This window comes from Martes martes, assembly GCF_963455335.1.
Source record: "Martes martes genome assembly, chromosome: 3".
NCBI classification, from domain to species: domain Eukaryota; kingdom Metazoa; phylum Chordata; class Mammalia; order Carnivora; family Mustelidae; genus Martes; species Martes martes.
This window is the reverse complement of record NC_137890.1, coordinates 31,411,391-31,434,062: the sequence shown is the minus strand read 5'-3', so window position 1 is coordinate 31,434,062 and position 22,672 is coordinate 31,411,391. Positions and strand designations below refer to the sequence as shown.

At 38.4% G+C, this 22,672-nt stretch overlaps 1 protein-coding gene across 4 annotated transcripts in view; it reads left to right on the top strand.

Moving 5' to 3' along the window:
• The window catches only part of UCHL3 (ubiquitin C-terminal hydrolase L3), a 47,033-nt gene extending 43,814 nt beyond the window's left edge, over positions 1–3,219 (top strand). For all 4 annotated transcript variants that reach the window (XM_080799135.1, XM_080799133.1, XM_080799136.1 and 1 more), the window contains 2 exons: positions 2,338–2,396; positions 3,002–3,219. In XM_080799135.1, the coding sequence (XP_080655261.1) occupies positions 2,338–2,396; positions 3,002–3,085 (143 nt within the window). In that variant the 3' untranslated portion in view covers positions 3,086–3,219. The remainder of the gene's footprint in view (positions 1–2,337; positions 2,397–3,001) is intronic.
• The last annotated feature ends 19,453 nt before the right edge of the window (positions 3,220–22,672 follow it).

The following is a 22,672-nucleotide window of genomic DNA, read 5'->3' as shown; positions in this document are numbered from 1 at the left end:
GTATAAACATACCCACAGTTACCTGTTTATATATTAAAAAGCATTCACTTACAGTAGCACTTCTAAATCTAATAGTATATAGTTTATTCTAGTGTTCTCCATTACCCTTTGTGTATTTCTTGATTTAGCCATTCCTCTTGTATATAAACAAGCTTTCAGCCACCCCAGCCTAAAAATCAGACCCAGACACAGTGCTCCCTGTGCTTTCCCCTCCTCCCCCAGCACACTGATCCTGGCCTGACCCAGTCCAGACAAAGAGCAACAGCTCTGCGAAGTGGGGAGCCACCTTCTTTCTGATGTTTTGCAAATTCCTGAGTCCTGCGCTCTTTCTCCTGTCTCCTCATTAAGACTGTTGTGCTCTGCGTGGGTTTCCCATTTGTGAACTGGCAGAAAGCTATTACTGTCGAGCTCACATACAAACTACCAATTTCCAGATGTCTAAGAACAACTGTTTCAGCTATTTCTTCCAGCTTTTTTGTTGTTTCCAGTGGAAGGCCTCACCCAGTACCAGTTATTCCAGCGTGGCTGGAGGTGGAAGTAGCCTCAGTGCTATTTCTTCACTTCCCACAAGGAAGATCAGAATTTAGCTTTCCAGTGTCACCATTGTTCCTTACCCACCCTCCCAATCTTGCCTTTCTCCTAGTCTCCCAGTTCTGCTAGAGTTATAGTATTATGACCACAGAAACATTTATTCTTAGCTGAGCCATAATTAATGTACTTTTTAAAAAAAACTTGAGGTGCCTGGGTGGCTCAGTTGGTTGAATGTCATGGTTCAGGTCCTGATCTCAGGATCCTGGGATCGAGCCTCGAATTGGGCTCCCTGCTCAGCGGTGAGTCTGCTTCTCCCTCTTCCTTTCCCTCAGTGATCTCTCTCTCTCTCACACTCTCTCAAATAAATAAAAATAAATAAATAAATTTTTCTTTCTCCATTTTTAATAATTGTCTCATTTTGCCTTTTGGTTTGTTTGGTTAATCTTCCCTCATATTTTTCTTTCACAGTGGTATCAGTCCAGCTCTATCACTGTGTATGTATATGGATTCAGATATTTTTATTACATTTGGAAGCCACGAAATTATAGAAGGGATTGCGTTTTATGGATTGAACTTGAAATATCTTTTTTTTTCCCTAAAGATTTTGTTTATTTATTTGGGAGAGATAGAGAGCAAGAGAGAGAATATGAGCAGGGTGGAGAGAGGGAGAAGCAGGCTCCCCGCTGAGCAGGGGCTGGATCCCAGAACCTGAGATCATGACCCGAGCTGAAGGCAGACACTTAACCAACTGAGCCACCCAGCTGCCCCACGAAGTGCCACTTATGAGATACAGCAGATTAGGATTTGCATATAGAGTATCAGTTAACTTTGGGTTAGGATGAGTTTATATAATGTTGGACTTTTTCCTTTTTCCTTTTTTCATAGCATTCATTAAAGTAGTAGTTTATTCAAAATGTTTATAATTATGTCTAATTAACATTGGTGGTCAGTGAAATAACCCTAGGTTATTTAGATTGTTGGTCTATATTGCTTACTGCCTTGGTTGTACACAATTATTATTATATATTACTATAATATATTATATATTAATATATAATAATAATTGTGTACAACCAAGGCAGTAAGCAATATAGTATATATATAATATATATAACATATATATTATATATTATATATATTATGTATTATACATATATATTATGTATTATATATATATAATATATAATACATTACTATATAAATCTTGTGGTGGTTCCCTTTCATTGGTATAAGTATGTCAGTCTTGGGCACCTTCTGATTTGAAATAAATTTTTCATATTCCTGAAGGTAGAAACTAGGGTTGTTCCTTTTTAAAAACTGACTTAATTAATTTTGCATTTTTTTCAAGAAATTAAAGCCAATGACTATTTTTTTTTAAGATTTTATTTATTTGACAGAGATCACAAGCAGGCAGAGAGGCAGGCAGAGAGAGAGAGGAAGGGAAGCAGGCTCCCCGCTGAGCAGAGAGCCCGATGCGGGGCTCGATGCCAGGACCCTGAGATCATGACCTGAGCCGAAGGCAGAGGCTTTAACCCACTGAGCCACCCAGGCGCCCTGCCGATGACTATTTCTTATAAATTCTGTTTATGAAGAGAATTTAGGCTTTCAAACATGGAAGCAAGGTTCTAATAACATTTAATATAAAGAATACTGATAGGTAGCACATTTAAAATATTTATTTTAGGATAGGTCATTTTCAGTATCTTTTAACTTTCGTCTCACTTGTGGGAAGAGGAAAATGAAAGTTGGAAGTACATTATCCTATATAAGCGGCTAAACCTTCTACTGTTTATTCATTTTCCACAGATGGACGGAAACCATTTCCAATTAACCATGGGGAAACTAGTGATGAAACTTTATTAGAGGTAACAACAAAACTTGTTGGCCTACTTTAAGTGTTACCAATGTTCTTGTTATCTTTAAAATATTTCTAAAGATCACTTGAATAACATATTCTCTGCATTTGAATGCTTCCGTGTCCTTACCCTCTTGAGAAAATCCAAAAAGAAAATTCTGAGTTAGTGTTAAAAATCTACACCAAATGAAGAGAGTTTCAGAGTTCTTTTTGTGAACAAGTATCAAATTTGAAAAAGATAAGAATAGTATGGAAAGAGTAGCATATCTTTTCCCATATTTCACTGATTCCAAGATACCACCATCTTTATCTTGATCCTGATTTTAGAGATTTTTAGATTTATGAACAAATTGTGTGGCTGAGATAGTAATTTTCAAGTTAAGTTTCTTTAAAGTATTTTAAGAAAGAACACTTACTATATCTTCAAGTTTTGTACTAAGGAAATTAGGCTACCAACCATTCACTCTTTCTGGTCTGTGCTTTAAATTATTTAGCATTTGGAAAAAGACATCTGCACTAAAGATTAGTATGAATTGGGAAAATATGAAACATTTATCACTTGAAAGGAAAACACAAGCTTATAAACTGAAAAATTACACATTTTTCCCCCCATAGGATGCCATAGAAGTTTGCAAGAAGTTTATGGAACGTGACCCTGATGAACTGAGATTCAATGCAATTGCTCTATCTGCAGCATAGCTTGTCAGTGACGGAAACACCAAATACTGTATTATTTGCAACAAAAATTAAATTTCTGTTGCCATACACTAACTCAAAAATTTTGATATTTTCATTAACTTGACTGATTAAACTTTATGTGAATTAAACTTTGACTTAATCTGCGTTTTATTTTTGTCCCACATTAAAGCTGTCATTCTTTTCTCCCCTTTGTTTCTTGTGAATGACTTACCTTGTCTGGGGACTAGTGATGGGCTTCTTATTCTCTTAAGTTTCATGGGAGATTTTTGTCTTGGGCACAGGTACAGTTTCCATCTGCATAGTGTAAATATATGATATATCGCATATTTTGACATACTCCCTTAACAAGCAGTTGTGGAGTGTTGACTTGTCATGAGCTGGACATGGTCCTAGGTGCAGGAGTTACAGCCGTGAACACAGTCCACAAGTTCCACAGTCTTGGAGCCTATGTGCTTGTGAGAAGAGATGAAGAACACATCAGTAAGAGACACACCAATGATGTTAGGCCAAGTCAGATTTGTGTTAGAGAGTGACTGAGTGGCTACTTTAGAATCTGTAGTCAGGGAAGGCTCCTATGAGGAAGTAACTGTGAAGCTGAGATCTGAATAGCAAAAAAATAAAAATAAAAAACAAAAAACAACCAACCCGAGAAAGGTGGTAGGGAAGAATAAAAGGAAAAACTAATACAGAGTCCTTCAAGTAGGAAAATCTTACTGTGTTGTAGGCCCAGGAAAAAGGCTCATAAGACCAGAGCATAGAAAATGAAGGGGAAGGTGACAAGAGAGAAGGTCGTAGGAGGAGGGGCTGAGTGATAGAGGACAACAGAAAAAGGAATTTGGATTTATTGCAAGTGTGATGGTAGACCATGGAAGGTTTTAAGCAGGAGAGTGACCTGATTTGATTTATAATCTCAGAAGATCATCTTGACTCCTCTGTGGATAATATTTTGGGGAGGAGGTAAGAATGGAGGCAGAGAGATTTGTGAAGTCAATGAGAGACGGTGATGGCTTAATCTTTAAAGAAGTGATAATTTAGACAGAGCTATATGTGTGAATTTAATGTGTGTTCTGAAGAGGGGAGGGCTTCAGCTGCATCTTAAAGGAAAAGTGGAAGGCAGAGGAAAGGTGGAAGATTATTTATGGAGCTGGGTCAAAACACAGGTTTGGTGTGATGGCAATGCCCTATATTTGGGCGGGGGGAGTATTAGTTACACAGGTGTATGCAATTATCAAGACTCAGTGAATTGTTCATTTAAAATCTGTACTTCACTGTATATTCATTTTACGTCAAAAAAAGAAAAAATCCAGAGTTGGGTTGGAAGGATTGTAACAGGAGAAAGACCAAATTGGTCCGGAATGAAGTTCTAGAGCAATCATTGAGTGTAAACATGTATATCTGATTCACTGAGGTAACCTAGATTTCTGAGGCAGTGACCTGAGATAAGTGGTATTTCAGGAAGGGTAATGGGGCAGTGACGTAGAGAATGGATTAGATCTATGTTACTCGAAGTGTTACATCAGCATTACCTGAGAACTTGCTAAAGAAGAGTTATTTCAGACCCCACCATAGACCTACCAAATCAGAACTTGCGTTTTCGACAAGATCCTTGGGTAATGAATATGCATATTAAGTTTGGGAGGCACTAGATTAGAAAAATAGACTATAAGGAGGAGGGTCCCTTTAGACGACCTTTAAACTCTCTATGGTGAAGAAGGCTTGAATGAAATGATGGCAATAGGGATGAAGAAATCATCTGAAACAACCAGTGTTGAGAATGATGCTTCTGTCCTGCCAGTAAAACCAAGTGTTCCACTCTTCTGTTCCATCATTTATTTCCATTCTGTGCTCCCAGCTGTCTTGTATATTTTCTTAAAATTTCAAGTATTCCTAAACAGCTCTTGGTTCCCTTGCTGACTTTTTCCGAGTATCTAATTTATTACCAAAAATCTACATCATTTTTCAAAGTTTGCAGTGATGAATACTAATTTTTCAGACTTAATGGGCAAGAAGGGTTTGAAGTCAACTATCTGTTGAAAACATTGGGTTAAAGGTCATTTTTAAAAATATAGTTTTTTTGGGTGGGAACATTGCAGAACTCAGAGCTTTTTAAAAAAATCTATGTATTATGAATGTCATTTTCTAGATGTTTTATGGAACAACCATTTAGGACAGGCATTCTTTTGCACACACATTAGGATGCTAGTCCCTTGTGAAACTCAAAATTTGAAAATTTTCTCTTAGATTTATGTTTAGGATTTTAGTCCTACTATTGTATTAACTGTAATACTTTGTTTAGTCACTTTCTTAAAATTTAGCACTTACAGAAGAAATTGATGATTAATTTTATATAGAAACTTGTAGAGAGACAGGGTGGTCAACTCATGGGACATTTCTGGAACTTGTTAATGATTAATACATTTGGGGGAAATGGAACTAAAGAGAACTGAAACTTTAAATGTTCTTACTTGGACTTTTGGGAATTAACAAAACATCACCTTTCAGCAGGTATAACGGTTTGCTTTGAAGTACTGAAATAGAGTTTATGATATCCATATTTAACCTCTAATATTTTCCGTGTTCATTTGTGACTAAAACAGAGGTTATCTGTATTCTGTGGTGAATCAAATTTTAACATGTCTTAAGTGGAAACCATCTTTAATACTGTATAAAAATTATTCAAACATGATTTAAATTTAGTTTCATTCCAACTTAGATTTGTGTACAGTGCTTATTAGGTAAGCTTTGTAACTGGGTTGTGTATAACATATAACCTGTTTATCTCATTTAAAATAATATAGTTTAAGAGACATTTTCAGCTGTTGTCTGTCTACTGTAATATCTTTCAAAGTAGCATCTCTGGGCTTATGATTCTTACATTGGTGCTTGTGAGAAAATTGCAAAAAGTAATATTTTCATCACATCTAAAACATTTTTCTATCTGTAGAAATTTCCTTTAGCGAAAGCTCACATATATGTAAATATGTGTATATATACACACATATATGTATTTGTATATATGTATATATTTTTGTGTATATATCATCTGGGAACAAATATATAGATACACATGTGCATGTGTATGTTCACACATCCGTACCTAGAATAGGCAGGTAACTTTGATCTAAATTCTGTATGGATTATTTAAATCCTTAGCTGAAATTAAAGTAAAACCACTTTGAGAAGTATGTAATCATTACAGAAGGTTTTTAGATAATTTAGAAGGATTTATACACACATGTATAAAGTTTAATAGTTAATGTCTTTATTAAGATTCTCTGGTAAGATCTTAAAATGAGGTTCCTTGTACTCTCAACAAAATTACCACTAAAAACCAAGTGTGGAAAATACTGAGTTTTTAGACAGCCATTAAGTAAGCTTTGTCATTTTTTTTTGCTTCTTTTGATTCCAGAGTATGGCCTATTGTGTTGTAGATGATTCAGTATAATGAAGAAATTTAGTGCCCTGGTGCCAACGGTGTCAGTGGATCAGATCAATCCTCATGCCTTAGTTTCCTGTATACTTTTACTTGTTTTGCCTTTGAATAAAAGTTATTCTAAGTCTTTTTCTGGATTTCTTTGTTTAGGATAGTGGTTTTGAACCTCTCTATTGCTTCCGCCTACATGATAGATGAGAGTCCCCAGTATGACATTTCCATTGTCCACACCTAGATAATAGTGGGAAGTTCTGTAGACACTAACGGCTGTATATTATGAGCATTCCTCATTGTCTAATTGATGGGCTAGTTGGGAATCCCTACTTTAGAGGCATTGAATATACATAACCTACACTAAGAGCTATTTTGCAAAATTAATTATTTAAAAAGTTTAGGGAACCTGGGGTGGCTCAGTCGGTTAAGTGTCCAACTCTTGGTTTCAGCTCAGGTCATGATCTCAGGATCATGAGATCGAGCCCCATGTTGGACTCCACACTCAGCAGTCTGCTCCAGGTTCTCTCTCTCTCCCAATCCCTCTCTCCCTCCCTCTGCTCTCCTTCTCTCTCTATAAAATACATAGAATCTTTAAAAGGCTTAGAGATATATAATAAAGCCTTTCTAATCCATAAGACAACTATGAGTATAAATTGAATTGTTTAGAATAAAAATCCATGTGATCAAGAATAAATCCCAAATAGTGTGAATGACACATTTTAGTTGATTCAAAGTGTGCCCTTTATCAACATGTATAGTTAAATTTAGTTAAAAATTTTAAATTTAGTTAAAAACTATTTAAATAACAGTTATGTTCAGAAGTGTATCCCTTTAGAGCTAAAGGATAAAGTCTCCATCCTGCACATGTTCTGTGAGGACAAGATGAAAAATTGCTTGAGGTTTTATTTGTATCCTAAACATGAAAGACTTGCAACACAGGCAAATGTCATAAATCAGACCATTTAAAAATGTCCTAAAACCTGTCTGCTGAAACATCATCCTGCGTACTGAGAGTTTAACTGCCTGGAGTAGAAGATGACAACAGGTTAATTTGCATTTTCCTTTAGGGCTAAGTAGCAGACAGTTATTTTTCTTTATTCTGCCTCCAACATGAAATATTTGGAACCAGAAGTTTCTCCTGCCCTTCATCAATACTAAAGGACTACACACATTTAATAGTGTACACAGTTGATGGGAATGTTACATTGTTCATATTTTACCGTGGAGACCAAAGCATAGTTCATGGTTTGGGTATAATTTAAAAGACACATTCTTCTGAGAAATTGATTTCTTTTATAAACAAAATGCAAATGCCTTAAGTATTTCTTTATTTTAATGTGATAAATAGAATTGCTTTTAAAGCCATAGTCTGGTATGGCTTGATAATCAGGGACACATGAAGTATTCAAGATAAGAGCATAATGGTACTGATTTTAAGAACTTTAGAAAATACTGCTTTGGGCAAAAGAAAGACAAAGGAATATTTAAAGCCAACTGTTCACCTTAATGTTTTAATTTTTACCTTGTTTCATTTTTAGGAGACAAGAGCATGTATCTCAGATACTAAAAATATTCCTGTGAAGGCTTTGTTTTTCAGGGATAGTAGTCAACTACTGTTTTCTTAATGTGCATGAAATGCCTAGAGAAAGTGACATCTTTAGCTAGATGAATAAAACATGGGATAGAAAATGCTTGGGCCAATTTATTCATACCCTTCCTGTATTAACTGTAGAGTTGATAGCTATGTAGATTTTAGCAATTTGTTGAGCAACGAACCTGGTTTCAAAATTGATCTAGTTGCTCTCAAACTTTGCAGTCTCAGAAGCCCCTTCACATTCTTAAAAATTATTGAGGGGCCCAGAAAGAGAACTTCTATAGGGATGATATCTGTTGACCCACAAATATTAAACATTAAAACACATTTTCAGAATATTAATTCATTTTCAAATAAAAATAAACCCATCATCTGTTAGCATAAACAACAATATTCTAAAAATAACTACTTTCTTTAAAAAGTTAGAAGAGTAGCAGTCAGTATTTTACATTTTTGCAAAATCTCTATAGTCTCTGACTTGCAGAAGACAGCCGAATCCACCTATCTGATAATGAATGAAAAGTGGAATTGGTAACTTAGAGAGTCAGTTGGTTATCCATGTAAAAACAATTTCAGAGATGGTCGTTTGAAGACAAGGACCATGTCTCTTGCACACCAGGTTATCCTCAGAGTCTGGCACAGTGTTTGGCAAATAGAAGAGGGCCAGATGACATTTAGCTAAACTGTATTAGACTCTACTGCAGTGGGTTGAGACACAAACAGGAGGCAAAGATGTAGATTCAAGGAATATAGGCACCTCCTTCAAGGCACATGGTTGAGAAAAGAGAAATGAGGTCTTAGGTGTGTGGAATCAGGATCAGTGGAGGACTTTCAGGTTTTTTTATTTAAAAAATTTTTTTAAATGATTTTATTTATTTTCTTGAGAGAGAAAGAACACATGAGCAGAAGCAGGCTCCCCGCTTAGCAGGGACACCCCCAGCCCCCTGCACAGAAATCGATCCCAGGACTCTGGGATCACAACCGGAGCTGAAGGCAGATGCCCAGCTGACTCACCCACCCAGGTGCCCAGCAGAGGACTTTTAAAAGAGTATTTCTATGTGAGGGTAAGCAATACTCAACAAAAAATAGCAGAGACAAGTTGAGAACACAGGTAAGAAATGGCATGCTTGAGGATCTAACTGTGGGCAGAGAGGCAGGGATAAGATATGTGTCATCTAGCAGAACATTTTGAACTTGAATGAGCATTGGAGATGCCAGATCTTGCCGAAATGCAGATTCTGATTCCGCCATTAGATATAGGGCCTGATATTATGCATTTCTAACAAGCACTCAAGCTGCCGGTCTGAGGACTCCCACTTTGAGTTGGGTGATTCTAGAACCCAGCTGAAGAGATAAACCATGGGCAGGAGAATTAAATACCTATGGAATTTGGAGATTCTGGCTGACGGAACTTTTTTTTTTTTTTAAAGATTTTATTTATTTATTTGACAGACAGAGATCACAAGTAGGCAGAGAGGCAGGCAGAGAGAGGAGGAAGCAGGCTCTCCACGGAGCAGAGAGCCCGATGCGGGGCTCGATCCCAGGACCCTGGGATCATGACCTGAGCTGAAGGCAGAGGCTTTAACCCACTGAGCCACCCAGGTGCCCCCTGATGGAACTTTTTAAGGGAGAATTTTTCCCCTAATATCCAATTAGTACCCTTTCCCACTAAATGGCTATTTTTTTTAAATTTTATTTATTTATTTGACAGAGAGAGAGAGATCACAAGTAGGCAGAGAGGCAGACAGAGAGAGAGGGGAAGCAAACTCCCTGCTGAGCAGGGAGCCCGATGTGGGCCTTGATCCCAGGACCCTGAGACCATGACCTGAGCTGAAGGCAGAGGCTTAACCCACTGAGCCACCCAGGCGCCCCCTGATGGAACTTTTTATTTATTTATTTATTTATTTATTTATTTATTTTTTAAAAAAGATTTTATTTATTTATTTGACAGACAGAGATCACAAGTAGGCAGAGAGGCAGGCAGAGAGAGGAGGAAGCAGGCTCTCCACGGAGCAGAGAGCCCGATGCGGGGCTCGATCCCAGGACCCTGGGATCATGACCGGAGCTGAAGGCAGAGGCTTTAACCCACTGAGCCACCCAGGCACCCCATGATGGAACTTTTTAAAGGAGAATTTTTTCCCTAATATCCAATTAGTACCCTTTCCCACTAAATGGCTATTTTATGAGAATTGCTGCACTAGAAAATTTCTGACCTTGGTAATTTAGAATCGGTGTTCTAGGGGCCTGTGGGTGGGTCAGTCGGTTAAGAGTAGGACTCCTGATTTCTGTTCAGGTCATGATCTTGCGGTCCTAAGACAAAGCCCAGCATGAGGGGCACTGTGATGGGTTTAGAACCTGCTTGAGAGTCTCTCCCTTCCTTTCCCGCTGCTCTCCCAACTCCCTCTCTAAAATGAAACTAATATTGAATCTCAGTGTTTTCACAATGCTTGACTGACAGCATGATACTGACGTTATGGCAACAAATACAGTGGTTCTACCAAAAACCCACCGAAATGCCATTGATTCCGGACCAGAGCTCAGGCTCTGGTTTCAGACATGGTTTGAGTCTTAGTTCTGTCTCTGTGTGGTTGGTCTTAGGAAAATTATTAATACATTGGATAAAAGTACCCTTATGTGGGTTTTTTGTGAGAATTGTAACTGTAGTACATAAAAGCCTACTCAAAAAAGATAGTTATTATTATCACAATCACCCCCAACGAGTGCAATAACCTGTATTGAACATATTTTTAAAGTTCGTGTCATGAATCATGAGACTCACCTAATTTTCAGAAGAATTTGAATAAGAAGATGGAATGAATAGATCACGTTTCGTTTCCATGCACAAGGGAACTGTGCATACTTCTTCTGTAACTCAGAAATGGTTTGACTTTTAAAAAATCTCAAAATAGCTGAAGTTAGCAGACATGCAATTTAGCAAGGATGATTGGAATTTTGGTCTTTCCTGTAATAATACTATACCAAAGCATACTGCTCATTAGGAAAACATTTTTATCTGAATCTTTTCCTCTTGAGGGCCAAGAATGCTGTTTTTCTTTTTGATAGCTATGTTTACAGAATCTAAATCACCCTGAATAATTATTTCAACATTTCAAGGTATTATAACTGCTTACACTTCATTTACAAGCTATTTGAATTTTGATGAATTCCAGTATGGTGCTAGAGCAACAAAATGAGATCAGATAAGTTCACTATGGGGTTTGTGATATAAACCTATGTTAATTTTTATTACAATTCCTGTAAAGAAAATTCGGATATTCAAAATTTCCACTTTTTACAGTTGGGCTTCCTATGCTGAGAATAGACCTCTGAGTGCTGGAAATTTGGAGGCAACTGATTAGTGCCCACGTCTGGGTAGGCGTGGGCTGGCTCTGATCCACGGAGGGGTCCACAGCACAGGACATATCAATAGTTCTTTGACTACATCTCCATGGCTGCTTTGAAAGCTCTAAGGCATAATGCCTCTATCTGGTTTTCTTCTGGAACACATACAGTTGGAAAAGAGGAAGTCAGAAGGAGGTTAGAAAGTAAATACTACAACTGAGATAAAGTTAAATCAATCTCAGAGCGCCTGGGTGGCTCAGTCGATTAGCATCTGCCTTCAGCTTGGGTCATGATCCCTGGGTCCTATGGAGCCCTGCATCTGGCTCCCTGCTCAGCGGGAAGCCTGCTTCTCCCTCTCCCACTCCCCCTGCTTGTGTTCCCTTTCTCACTGTCTCTCTTTCTGTATAATAAATAAGTGAAAGTCTTAAAAAAAAAAAAAGTTGAGTCAATCTTATGGACTATTCCCAGGCATATTCAATCTGAACTTTTATTGCCAGTAGCCAGTATCTAGCGCCCTCCTAGCAATTTTATAATCGTTACTGACCTCTTGTACTGGTAGGATATGTCTGGGTGATGGAGGACATTAAGGTAGCATAAGGCATGTTGTAGTTTGCAAGGTGCTACCACCTACACGGTGTTAAGGACGTGCAGAAATGTCAACCGAGCTGCTCAAAGCCACTTTCAGTTTAGGTTTGTGAGCCCAGTGTTATTAAGATCCTTCTGGACTTAGCTTTGAAAAGTTCTTCTCATTCTTTTTCTAAATCTTGTAATTGTCTGTAAGTACTACCTTCATAATTGATGCTCTTACTCTAGCCATGCTTTTGAGAGTTTTAAGAATTATAAGCCCGGGACTTCTTTCAAAGGGACCAAACTAGAAGTGGATACTTAATGGTGGGTGACATGTTGATTTATGACCACTACCCTAACCTGACATTAGATCTAGTCGACAGGTAGGGCGGTAAACATAGACAATACTAATGTCTGATTTTGAAAAATCTAGTTATGCATGAGAAAAATCTTGTTTTCTCTCATGGTATTGGCTGAATATGTCAGGATACCAATTAAAAACAGATCTAAAAATTAGTAACTCCTGCTCTTTGGACGTAGCATCCAATAAACTTTTCTCCGGCCATGAGGGTTCAATAAATAGAGCACCTCTTTGGCAAAGAATTTTTCTGGGATGAAATATTAAATTATTTTGTTGTACAAATTAAAACAAAAGGCTAATTTTCATTGCCAATATATCTTGCAAAGAATTTTTCCTGTCTACAATAAATAGCCCTTTACATTTTACACAGCATAGTGTTAGGCCTTTCCCTATAACCTTTTGCTTATCTAGACCATGCCCAGAGGTCTATCTCTGCAAAAATAAAATGGAGTCCATTATAACACTTCCTGAAGTAACAAAGCCACATAGCCCTAATCACTACCTTTAATTATTCAAAGATCCAGTAGAAGAAGACATGTGTGTGTACAATCGTGGAGGAGTGTTCTTGTGTGTGTGCATGTGTGTGTAGCCTTGATCCATAACATAGTGTAACTAACTGTCTTAGTTGGCAGAAATGGGATAGGTAGGTGTCTTCTCTGTCCTGAGAAAGCCCCAAGGTCATGTTTTTGTTTTTGTTTTTTAATTCAGTCATATAGGATTGGAATGGTTTGGCCTGACTGGTCTGTTTCTGTCCACAGGGACCAAAGAAGTTGACAGTAGAGTCATGGATGGAGCATTCTTCCTGCAAGAACTCCCAGGGACTTTGGTGATTTACATCACAGACCATCTGGTTTCATTCATGATCCTTGGGAGCATTCTCAAGTGACCCCCCAAGAAAACCCCTTTACCTCTTTTCATATGGAAGCTTCTGGCTGAGCTGGGTCCGACGCTGGCCTCTTCTGTGATAATCTCCAGTCCTTGAGGGAGCACCAGACCTGTCTTGGCATGATTTCACGGCCATCCTAGAGCTCTGAAGAACAGCCAAGGGCTTCTTTTCATAGCTCTTTGTAAGGTTTCTTCATAGTGCATGAAAGTAAGAATGAGCTTTGTTAGAAATTTATCATCTGGGGTGCCTGGGTGGCTCAGTCGGTTAGGTGGCTGCCCTTGGCTCAGGGCTGTGGTTCAGGGTCCTCAGATAGAGATCCACATCAGGCTCCTTGCTCAGTGGGAAGCCTGCTTCTCCATCTGCTCCTCCCCCCCACCCCCATGTGTGCTTTTCTAATAAATAAATAAAATCTTAAAGAAAAGAGAAAAGAAAAGAAAGAAAAGAAATCTGTCATCTTACAACTGAGGCCCCACTAGTACTAGTGGTAAACCCAGGAATACAACCTGGTCTCTTGTTTCTCGGGCCAGTCTATTTTGTAGTTTTTGAATCCTTTCCTTTTTGAAGGTAATATATTATCAATACCTAGCCAGTAAGAAAGGCTTATTAAAAGGACTATTAAGGTCCTTATTTTCTATAATTCTATAATGATTTCTATAATCAAGGCCCTTATTTTCTAAAATTATATAAAAATAAGTTTCCTATAATGGATGAGCTGTTTCTTCTGTCGGTCCATTTCAAAATGTAAACAACAATGGTTATTATAAAGGGTTAATAATACAATAAACACTGTGCTTATTTTTTTCCCCCTGCCTTTTTAGCAGAACAATTTGAACAGAGAGTATGGTTGTTGCTCTATTTTAATAAACTTAATGAGAAGTCAGGTAGAATTTCTCTTCCAAACCGTTAAAAACAAAAAGAAAAAAAGAAATATGTTTTAGAGAAATCTGGACTTGACTATTTTTGTCTGTGATTTTTAATACTAAAGATATCCTTTTAGGGAAAGTACAGAGTTTATTTTATTCATTTCACTGAGCTTCAGGAAGAGAAATTTAGTAAACACACATTCTCTCCTTCTTTCCCAGAAGCCCCAATAGTTTATTTTAAAGCTAATTCTAGGGTAAGTCCTTTTGATCTCACTGCTATCACTTAGAGAATTATAGTGTGGTTTTGCAATTCTGGCTAGAACGCAAATGCAGGATCTTAATGGCAACAGCAACAAAAAAAGTCCTACATTTAATGTTAAATAATTTGAGTTCAATGATAAGAAACTGTTCCACATGTTAAAAAAAAAAAAAGCCAATCTCTAAACTCTTAAGATCTTTACCATAGGAAGAAAATAACTAACTGTTCTTCTTATTATGGGGTTGGTCCCAAGTTTGGAAAGTTATAATCTCAGTTGATCTCTTAATGGGATGTCTGTGAACACAGGAGGAAGATTGATAAGAACCAACGGCTTCTCATCTATTCCTTCTCAGTTAACCATCCAGCAGGTTCGGAAGACAAATTTAGGACCCTTGTCTTCATCCACTGGGCAAAGCACTCATCGCTATCCTAAGGCTATTCTAAAAGCCTCCCAAGGTTTGTCTGTGTTTTGGGGGAGTGATAAAATATGGATTCACCTAGATTTTTCCACTTCTATATCCCTCTCTCTTATCTTCATTTCTGAATCTGTAACATGTTAGCTTCTATTGAGTCGAATCTCCTTGCCTGAATGTCATTAATGTAAGTACTGGCAACATCATAATCCTTTAATTACTAACACTATTAGATACATTTTTGTGGGTAAAGATGGGATAATTATGACTTTATCATTATATATGTGTGTATTTTTTGTTTACCTGAATTTTATTTTTTCCAGCTTTATTGAGATATATTTGCCATACATTATGTAAGTTTAAAGTGTACAACATGATGATTTAATACACGTATAGTCGTGAAATGATTGCCACAATAAGATTAGTTAACACCTCCATCACCTCACATTTTTTCTTTTTATTCTGGGTGATAACACTTAAGATTTACTCTCTTAATAACTTTCAAGTGTATAATATAATATTGTTAACTAGAGTCACAATACTGTACATTAAAACCCTAGAACTTATTCATCTTACACCTGGAAGTTTGTACCTTTTAACCAACATCTGCTAATTTTATCCTCTACTTCCCACCCGTCCCTACCCCCAGCCCTTGGCAACCACCATTCTATTCCCTGAGTTTGGCTTTTTTAGATTCCACATATAGGTAAGAATATACGGAATCTGTCTTTCTCTGTCTGACTTATTTCACTTAGCATAAAGCCTTCAAGTTCCATCCATATTGTCCCAAAAGTCAGGATTTCCTTTTTTTTTTTTTTATGGCTGAATATTGCATTTTGTATGTACGTGTATGTGTGTGTACACGTGTGTGTATGTGTATGTATAATTTCTTTTCTTTTTTTATAACTTTTTTTTAAAAGATTTTATTTATTTATTTGACAGAGATCACAAGTAGGCAGAGAGGCAGGCAGAGAGAGAGGAGAAAGCAGGCTCTCCACGGAGCAGAGAGCCCGATGAGGGGCTCGATCCCAGGACCCTGGGATCATGACCTGAGCCAAAGGCAGAGGCTTTAACCCACTGAGCCACCCAGGCGCCCCTGTGTATGTATAATTTCTTCATCTGTCATTGGATACTTAGGTTGTTTCCATGTTTTGGCTACTGTGGAATAATGCTGATATCTCTGAATGAACATGGGGTTGCAGATATCTCTGAGATAGTGATTTTGTTTCCTTTGGATGTACACCCAGAAGTAGAATTGCTGGAGCATATGATAGTTTTTTTTTAATTTTCTGAGCAAATGCCATACTAATTTTCACAGTGGCTGCCTCAACTTGCCTTCCCCTCACAGCGTAGAAGTATTCCCCTTTCCCCACATCCTTGCAAATACTTATTACTTTTGGTCTTTTTATTTTCTAGCCATTCTGAGAGGTATGACGTGAAATCTCATCGTGGTTTTGATCTGCATTTCCCTGACTGTGATGAGCATCTTTTCATGTACCTGTTGGCCATTTGTATGTCTTTTTTGGAAAAGTATCTTTTCAGGTCCTATGCTCATTTTCAAATCAGATTTTTTTCTTTTTCGCTATTGAGTTGTGTGGATTCCTTATACATATTGGATATGAACCCCTTATCAGATAGATGGTTGTAAATATTTTCTCCTATTATGTACTTTGCCTTCTCATTTTGTTGATTCTTTTGTAGTACAGAGCTTTTTAATTTGAGGTAGTTCCACATCTTTATTTCTGTTTTTGTTGCTTGTGCTTTTTTGGTGTCATATCCAAAAAATTATTGCCAAGACTTATGTCAAGGAGTTTTCCCCCTATGTTTTCATTTAGAAGCTTTACAGTTCAGGTATTATAATTAATCCATTTCTGCTTAACTTTTATAAATGATGAAAAACAGGGGTCCAATTTCATTCTTTTGTGCATGACTATCCAATTTTTCTAACACCAATTATTGAAGAGAATATCCTTTCCCAATGTATAGTTTTGATAGGGACTGCACTGAACCCACAGATGGCTTTGGGTACTATGGACATTTTAACAATATTAAGTCTTCCAATCTATGAACATGAATATCTTTCCACTTACTTGTGTCTTTGATTTCTTTCAAAAGTCTTGTAATTTTCAGAGTACAGATATTTCACATTCTTGGTTAAATTTATTATTTAGATATCTTATTTTTTGAAGATATTGTAAATGGTATTGTTCTTTTTCAGATAGTTTGTTAGTGTACAGAAAAGCAACTATTTCTGTATTCTGTGGCAATTTTACTGAAGTCATTTATTAATTTTTTGGTGGAGTCTTTAGACTTTTCTCTATATAAGATTATATCATCTGCAAACAATTTTTATTATATTTAATATATATTTTTTATCTACCCTCCAGTAGTGAATCTCCCCATTAATAAAGGTATTATAGAAGCATGAGAAATATATGTACAATCCAGATGTTGGCTATCTTTGAACTCATAAGGATTGGTACATTTTGAACCATAACCAACCACAGTATAAATTCAGTTCTTTTATTAGAAGAATTTCCACTGTGCCTGTCTGTTCTTGCAGACATTTTCAGTCATCAGATCCTTTTCCTCTTATAATCTTTGCCCAGAGCTCATTCAGTCCAGTTCTTCCTTGCCCCTTCCCCTTTATAACTCAGAATAGCCTTTGTCTTCTAATTCACCCCAACTCTTCTCTACCCCACCCATGTGTTGCAAGAAACTTGGGCTTGGGTTATGCTTCTATGGTGCCAAAGCATTAACCGACAAAGCCAATCTCTTCCTGAAGAGCAGTGGTTCTCAACTAGGGTGATTTGCCCCTCCCCGCAGGAGACATTTGGCAATACCTGGAGACATTTTTGGTTGCTGAATTTTCAGGGGGGCTGCTAGTACCTAGTGGTTAGAGACTGGGGTTGCTGCTACACCTCCCACAATGTACAAGACAATTCCCCTAATAAAGAATTATCTAGCCTGGTTTATTAATTGTACTTCTGTTTAGGAACTCTGCTGCAAAGAAATTCTTGTATTAGCTGCAGTAATCAACAGTATTTTCTACTCTGCTACTATCAATGTTTTACTAGTTCTGTGCATTAAGAGTTATATGTATGTGTGTGTGTGCATATATATATATATATATTTATGCCCACATATACTCCCATCAATAAACAGTTGTTAAATACCAGATATTCCTAAATTGCTCATGGCTGAATGAGAAAAATAAATATAATACTTCATGAAGGGTGCTATGATGACATAAAGAAGAGCTATCTAACCTATCCAAGGATGATCTGCAAAGATGTTTTGAAGGATACTGAGAAGCAAGAGACCTGAACTGAGCCTAGAAGAATAAGTAGGAGAAAGCCAGGCAAGGAGAGAGGGAAGCACATTTCTCACAAAGGGAGAAATATGGGTAAGGCATGTGGTTAGAGGTGTGGGCAGGAGCAAATCCTGGAAACCATTAAATGACACTTAAAAACAACTAACAGGTGTCTGGGTGGCATAGTTAGTTGAGCGTCAAACTCTTGGTTTCAGTTCAGGTTGTGATCTTAGGGACGTGAAACTGAGTCCCATGTTGGGCTCCTTGCTCAGTGTGGAGTCTGCTTAAGACTCTTTCTCCTTCTTTTCTGGCCCTCCTCCCTCAAAATAAATAAATCTTAAAAAAAAAAAAAAAGGCAATTGGGAGTCACTGAGGGGTAATGGAAGGTGGGATATTTTGGCTTCATGATAAGATTTACATTTTAGAAAGGTCATATGATTTCTGAAATCTAGCTGAGAGCAAATGAAGGCCTGACCTAAGATAATAGAAATGGAGATGAAGAGGGCCAACTGGAGATTTACTAAAGAAATAGATGGACAGGACTGGGAATGGGGTAGACACGAGTGAAAGACAAGACCAAATTTTAGTCACAGTACCACTTGCCAAGTCAGGGAGGACTGGAGGAGGTTGAAGTTTGTGGGATGAGATAGCCAAAAAAGATATTTGCCCATATCTTTGTGTCATACATATTTTCTCATTTATGAAAGTAATATATCTTTTGTAAAAAACTTGTAAAAAAAAGAAGCACAATATCTCCATTTGGAAATAGTTGGCATTAAAATTTGGGAAATTTTTTCTAGTTTGTTTTATGTGGCAAAATACTTTTTTTTTTTTTTTTAGATTTTATTTATTCATTTGACAGACAGATCACAAGTAGGCAGAGAAGCAGGCAGAGAGAGAGGAGGAAGCAGGCTCCCTGCTGAGCAGACAGCCTGATGCAGGGCTTGATCCCAGGACCCTGAGATCATGACCTGAGCTGAAGGCAGAGCAGAGGCTTTAACCCACTAAGCCACCCAGGCACCCCCAAAATACACATTTTAAAAATGCAATCACATATTAGGGTGCTTTATACATTGCTTTTTGTCCATTCCAGTATATATTTTTAAACATCTCCCTAGGTCTTGAGTTGCCCTTTACTTTTTTAATGACTGAGTGATAACCACTCTATGGAAGAAATGTAATTTACTCCACTGTACCTGTTGTCACTTTAGATTGCTTTGGGATTTTCGTTTTTTTAAAGATTGTATTTATTTATCTGAGAAAGAGAGAGAGAGAGAAACAGGCTCCCCGCTGAGGAGGAAGCCCAATTCAGGGCTCGATCCAAGGACCCCAGGATCATGACCTGAGCTGAAGGCAGATGCTTAATGGACTTTGACACACAGAGATCACAAGTAGGCAGAGAGACAGGCAGACAGAGAGGGGTAAGCAGGCTCCCTGAGCAGAGAGCCCGATGCGGGACTTGATCCCAGGACCCTGAGATCATGACCTGAGCTGAAGGCAGAGGCTTAACTCACTGAACCGCCCAGGAGCCCCTGGGATTTTCATTTTTAACAATGCTTCATGTCATCACAAGTTTAGTCCTCCAGAAGCTGAAAGAAATGGAGTTTGAAGAGCAAGATACTTATTAAGGATTGACCCCTGTGAAACAAAGAGGGAAGACCTGGAAAGAGCAAGGGAGAGGGGTGCGTGGGTGGCTCAGCCATTGGGCTTCTGCCTTCGGCTCCGGTCGTAATCCCAGGGTGCTGAGATGGAGTCCCACATCGGGCTCCCTGCTCATAGGGAAGCCTGCTTCTCCCTCTCCCACTCCCCCTCCCCCTCCTTGTGTTCCCTTTCTCGCGATCTCCCTCTGTCAAGTAAATAAATAAAATTAAAAAAAAAAAAAAAGAGCAAGGGAGAAGTTGAACTGTGACCCAGGCTTCATGTTTATGGAAAGGACCCATCAAACGTACTCTGCTTTGGATAGAAATGACTGGACTTTTCTAACGTACAGTCACTCAGTCACCAGATGAGAGCAGCTCTGGGAGGACCTTGAGCTCAGAGGAGGCTGCACTCAGCAGCTCAGGCAGACCTCAAAAGAGCTGGCAGCTGGCGGCTGTCTGCTGACCACACTCCTCCAAAGGAGGGTTTGGCTAGCGTATCTGTGTCCACCACAGCGGCTCATTTCGCGCACAGATCTTTCTTCATATTCTTAGGATGAATGCCCAGAAGTGGAATTGCTGCAACAGAGTATGAGTAGTTAAAATTTTTAAAATATTTGTCAAATTACTGTCAAGAAAGATTGTACCACTTTCTCCCACCAACAGTTCATCACTAATGTATAAACACATGACAATTGTACTGTTTTCAAATATTGGAAGGTACTTCAAATTTTTTTGGAAAATGAACAATATTCTTGATGATTTATTGTTGTGAATTTAACTTTAAACTCCTGCGGTAGGTTACCTTTCCCTACAGAGCTGCATAAATCTTTCCAGAAGGATAAAACACTCAAATGACTGATAGTAGAAGCAAAGATTTGGATTTGGGCTTCTGAGATGCAAATTGCATCATTAAAGAGGCCGAAATGGCTGATGCCTGAGCCAGCTTGAAACAGAGTTCACAATCCCCTACAGCTCTTTCCATGTGAGAATTTGAGCAAATAAATGAAACTCCCATTTACAAGGAAAAACTCATATTTGACACACTGCTGTTAGAGAGAGACTAATGAGAAATAACCATCATTCATTAAGTGCCTACTCTCTGTCAAGCGATGCCCTAGGCTTCCACATATACCATCCTACTTAATTCTCACGACTTCCCTCTGAAGTAGTTATTATCATCACATTTTTCAGATGAGGTAATTTAAGGTCAGTGTGTCTGGTCACTTGGTAACCTTAGTCATTCAGATTTCCATCTCTGTGCTTGTTACCATCCTGGGCTGTTACACCCTAAGCTTTTAGCCCAGTTACATAGCAGCCGGCTTTAAACAGTATAGTAAATCCTGGGCTGTTACCCACTAAGCTTTTAGCCCAGTTACATAGCAGCTGGCTTTAAACAGTATAGTATATGTACATAGTAACTGTAATAACAGTAACCCTCATGAAGCTTGTCTGTCCTTCTCCTGGACTAGAAGTATATGGGAGTCAGTGTCTAATAAGACAATGCTAGTCTAAAAAAAAGCAGGAAATCAGGAAACAAAACAAATAAGAAAAAAAATAAGAGAGAGGCAAATCAAGAAACAGACTCTAAGCTATAGTTCTCTACTTGGTTATGAGAGAGGTGGGGAGAGAATGGGTGAAATAGGTGATGGGAATTAAGGAAAGAGCAGTTGTCCTGATGAGCAAAGTGTGATGTATAGAAATGTCGAATTCACTATACCGTACACCTGAAACTAATATAACACTGTATGTTAACTCTACTGATATTAAAATAAAAACTTAAAAAATATATTTTTTAAAGATTTTACTTATTTGTTTGACAGAGAGAGATCACAAGCAGGCAGAGAGGCAGGCGGAGAGAGAGGAGGAAGCAGGCTCCCTGCCAAGCAGAGAGCCGGATGTGGGACTTGATCCCAGGACCCTGAGATCATGACCTAAGCAGAAGGCAGAGGCTTAACCCACTGAGCCACCCAGGCACCCCCCAAAATATTTTAGTAATAAAATATAAAATTCGATTAAAAAGGAGTGTGTGGGGGTTGGGGTTGGGGAACGGTTGAAGGAGGCTATTCGAGGCTAAAAAAAGACCTAACCAAATGCAATTGTGTGGTCATTGTTTGGATTCTGGTCCGAGTAAGACAGCTGTAAAAGACATTTTGGTATCAGTTGAGGAATTTGAGTCTGGATGGGATATAAACTGATACTAGATAATTCCTTAGCTTCAGTTACCTTTAGTTAGGTGTGAAAATGGAAATATTATGTAGAAAAGTGTCCCTTAAAAACCGAGATGTGTATTGTAATATTGAGGGGGAAATGTAATATCTATCTTTAAGGAGGAAATGAAGGTGATGAAGTAAATAGGGCAAACGATTGTTAAGTACAGACGTTAGGTTTTAGCTATTTTTATACTAATCTCCTGCTCTATGCTTGTTTACTCCTTATAATGAAAAACGACGTCGATCAACCGGAAAAAAGAAAATAAGGGTTTCTTTCCTTTAGGAGAGTAAGAACCGATCTTTACCTTCCTCCAAAGGTGACGCCATCAACATGTGGCCTGAATAGGGCTTCAGGAGCATCACGCGAGGTCCAAAGGAGACCGGACCAACGAACACGTTCCTTTCCAAAGATTTAATTTTTGAGTGAAAAGAACTCACATAAGCCAAACCAGGAGCCCCGACCCTCCAGCCCCCTGCGCACCTACCCAGGACCGCTGCGGACACTGAATAACCTGTCACCTTACTGTCCGAAGCTCAGGGTGAGGGCTAGAGAAATGCCAGGCTCCCCCCGTTCCCACTCTTCGCCGAGAGACCGGGCTGGAGTGGCAGGTACGTTCCAGCTCACCCACCTGGAGGCGGGGTGGAGAGGGGCCGGCCTAGAGTGGGGGGAAATGGGCGGCACACGCTCAGGCCACTTCCCTCACCTGCCGCC